Source organism: Amphimedon queenslandica, unplaced genomic scaffold (genome assembly GCF_000090795.2).
Source record: "Amphimedon queenslandica unplaced genomic scaffold, v1.1 AMPQUscaffold_10655, whole genome shotgun sequence".
Taxonomy (NCBI): Eukaryota; Metazoa; Porifera; class Demospongiae; order Haplosclerida; family Niphatidae; genus Amphimedon; species Amphimedon queenslandica.
The window spans coordinates 1-2840 of record NW_003549090.1 but is presented as its reverse complement, the minus strand read 5'-3'; the positions used below and the strand labels follow the sequence as shown (position 1 = coordinate 2840).

Below are 2840 nucleotides of genomic sequence, written 5' to 3'. Positions count from 1 at the left end.
ATTACATTTCCTGATACATATTGACATCCTTATGCTATGTAGAATGTTTGAGCTGATTCTGACTATAGCTTTTTGAGCTAGATCTATGGCAATTTAAAAGCATTATGTCTCTTTTTCTATTCTAGTATAACATTCTCTATGTGGGTGGCAGACCAGGTACTAAAAGATTTCAATTCAAAGGTTCCATCAGAAACCTCTTCATTGGATCTGGTGCTTTCCAGTATGACAATGTCAAGCAGTTACATGATGATGCATTTGATGGTGACAGCTCTCTTAGTCTTGAGACAACAGACACTCAATATTGTTTACCATACATTAGTAGTAATGAGAGGTGTATTGTTGGAAATAATAATGATTTTAGGTAAGTTTGATCAAAATATATCTGGCTAATGTACATAATGTATCGCTATTAATGACAGGTGTCATCATACCCAAGTTTGTGTTCCTGATTTTGCTGCTAGTGTAGCTAAACAGTTACCAATTCAAGGAGCTAGTTTTCATCTTTATGGTGTGTGTCTCACTCCCTGTGATTGTGATAATACTGTCAGTTATGAGTGTGGGATTGATGGTAATACTTATCTTAATTCCTGCATGAGGGTCTGTGTTAATGTACTGGTGAGTGTATTGTGTTACATCAATTATAATAAGTGATGATTCTTTCTTTCTTTTGAATAGAAACTTCATGATGGTCAGTGTTTCAATTATGCACTAGCTTATGCAGCTTGTAATGAAACCTTCTCTAGTCAATAAAACTTTGAAATTATTGTTTAACTATATCGCTGCAATTCTAATTATTATCATAGATATTACATCATAAAAATATTAAAAAACAACAGAGTGGCTATTTTTACGCAGGTAAATGCTCATAAAATATTCCTTAAAACTCTATCATGAAAAAACTGAAAAAAAACTACTAAAACTACACAAGTTAGTTTGAATAAAGCCTACTACTTTAAGAATGCTCTATATAGTTTGATGGATCGGCTCAATTGAACTTTGTGGCACGATCATGAGGTGTGGTATAGTCAATGTCAGGTCCAATGGCCACTATAGCATGAGGATTAATCTGGAGGTGACTCTCCTGGAAAATAACAAATGAAAAGAATTAGAAATATAAAGACAGAGAAAAAAATTTAAAAGCAATAGCTACACATAAGTGAATTTAAAATAAACAAGTGCATATACAAAATTATTATTGAGGGCTTTTGAGGATCTAATTTTCATGAATGAACACATTGTATTGTCTGCCATCTTTTACTCAATTAAAAATGATTGATCTTTTTAAAATGGAAATAAACCAAAAAGTTTCAGTCAGAATTGGCTCAAACTTTCTCACAGCATAAGGACGTCAATAAGTGTCAGAAAATTTAATAAAAATTGGAGACAATTTTGGGGCCATTTTTCATAATAAAACCATCTGCTACAGCCTTAGGTATTTTTCAGAACTTCGATGTTTTCTTAAAATGGCTGTAACTCAAAAAATTTCAGTCGAAATCAGCATAAATTTTCTACACAGCATAAGGACATCAATATGTATCAGAAAATACATGTATAATAAAAATTGGGGACAATTTCAGGGCTATTTTTGGGAAAAACCATGGGCTATTGCCTTAGGTATTTTTCAGAATTTTGGAATTTTCTTAAAATGGCTGTAACTTTAAAAATTGAAGTCGGAATCAGCTTAAACTTTCTACACAGCATAAGGACGTCAATATGTATCAGAAAATGTAATAAAATTTTGGGGTAATTTTGGAGCCATTTTTTGGAAAAAACCATGGGCTATAGCCTTAGGTATTTTTCATATTTTGGCTCATTTTTTAAAATGGTTGTAACTTGAAAAATTGAAGTTAGAATCAGCTCAAACTTTCTACACACCATAAGTACATCAATATAAATCAGAAAATGTAATAAAAATTTGGGGCAATTTTGGAGCCATTTTTTGGAAAAAAATCATGGGCTATAGCCTTGGGTATTTTTCAGATTTTGGCTAATTTTTTAAAATGGTTGTAACTTGAAAAATTCAAGTTGGAATCGCCTCGAACTTTCTACACACCATAAGTACATCAATATAAATCAGAAAATGTAATAAAAATTTGGGGTAATTTTGAAGCCATTTTTGGGAAAAACCATGGGCGCCTTGGGTATTTTTCAGAATTTTGACATTTTCTTAAAATGGCCATAACTTGAAAAATTCAAGTCGGAATCGCCTCAAACTTGCTACACAGCATAAGTACATCAATATGTATCAGAAAATGTAATAAAAATTGGAGACAATTTTGGGGCCATTTTTTTGAAAAAAATATGGGCTTTAGCCTTGGGTATTTTTTAGATTTTGGCTAATTTTTTAAATGGTCGTAACTTGAAAAATTGAAGTCGGAATCAGCTCAAACTTTCTACACACCATAAGTACATCAATATAAATCAGAAAATGTAATAAAAATTTGGGGTGATTTTGGAGCCATTTTTTGGAAAAAACCATGGGCTATAGCCTTGGGTATTTTTTAGAATTTTGACGTTTTCTTAAAATGGCCCTAACTTGAAAAATTGAAGTCGGAATCACCTCAAACTTGCTACACAGCATAAGGATGTCAATATGTATCAGAAAATGTAATAAAAAAATTGAGACAATTTTGGGGCCATTTTTTGGAAAAACTATGGGCTATAGTACAGGGTATTTTTGTGAACTAGCTTTAACAAATCACAAAATCCACAAAATCTATAACCATCAAAAACTTTGTGTAATACAATGTAGATATAATTACAGACAAATGGTGTGCTCTTACTTGATAGTGGTGCTCAATATGATACCTATTGGTGGTACTGCCAAACCCAGGAGTGTT

The 2840-nt window shown here is 32.0% G+C and overlaps 1 protein-coding gene and 1 long non-coding RNA gene across 2 annotated transcripts in view; one reads left to right on the top strand and one right to left on the bottom strand.

The window, feature by feature from the left end:
- LOC109589979 (uncharacterized) overlaps positions 1 to 750 on the top strand; it is a 1466-nt gene extending 716 nt beyond the window's left edge. The window contains exons 2-4 of the mRNA XM_020005946.1: positions 126 to 361; positions 420 to 615; positions 676 to 750. Coding sequence (XP_019861505.1) covers positions 126 to 361; positions 420 to 615; positions 676 to 750 — 507 coding nt within the window. The remainder of the gene's footprint in view (positions 1 to 125; positions 362 to 419; positions 616 to 675) is intronic.
- A 123-nt stretch (positions 751 to 873) lies between these two features.
- LOC109589980 (uncharacterized) lies at positions 874 to 2840 on the bottom strand. Its single transcript, XR_002189038.1, has 2 exons — positions 2784 to 2840; positions 874 to 1081 (listed from the first exon to the last, which is right to left on the bottom strand). It is a non-coding gene; the product is annotated as an uncharacterized LOC109589980 (long non-coding RNA).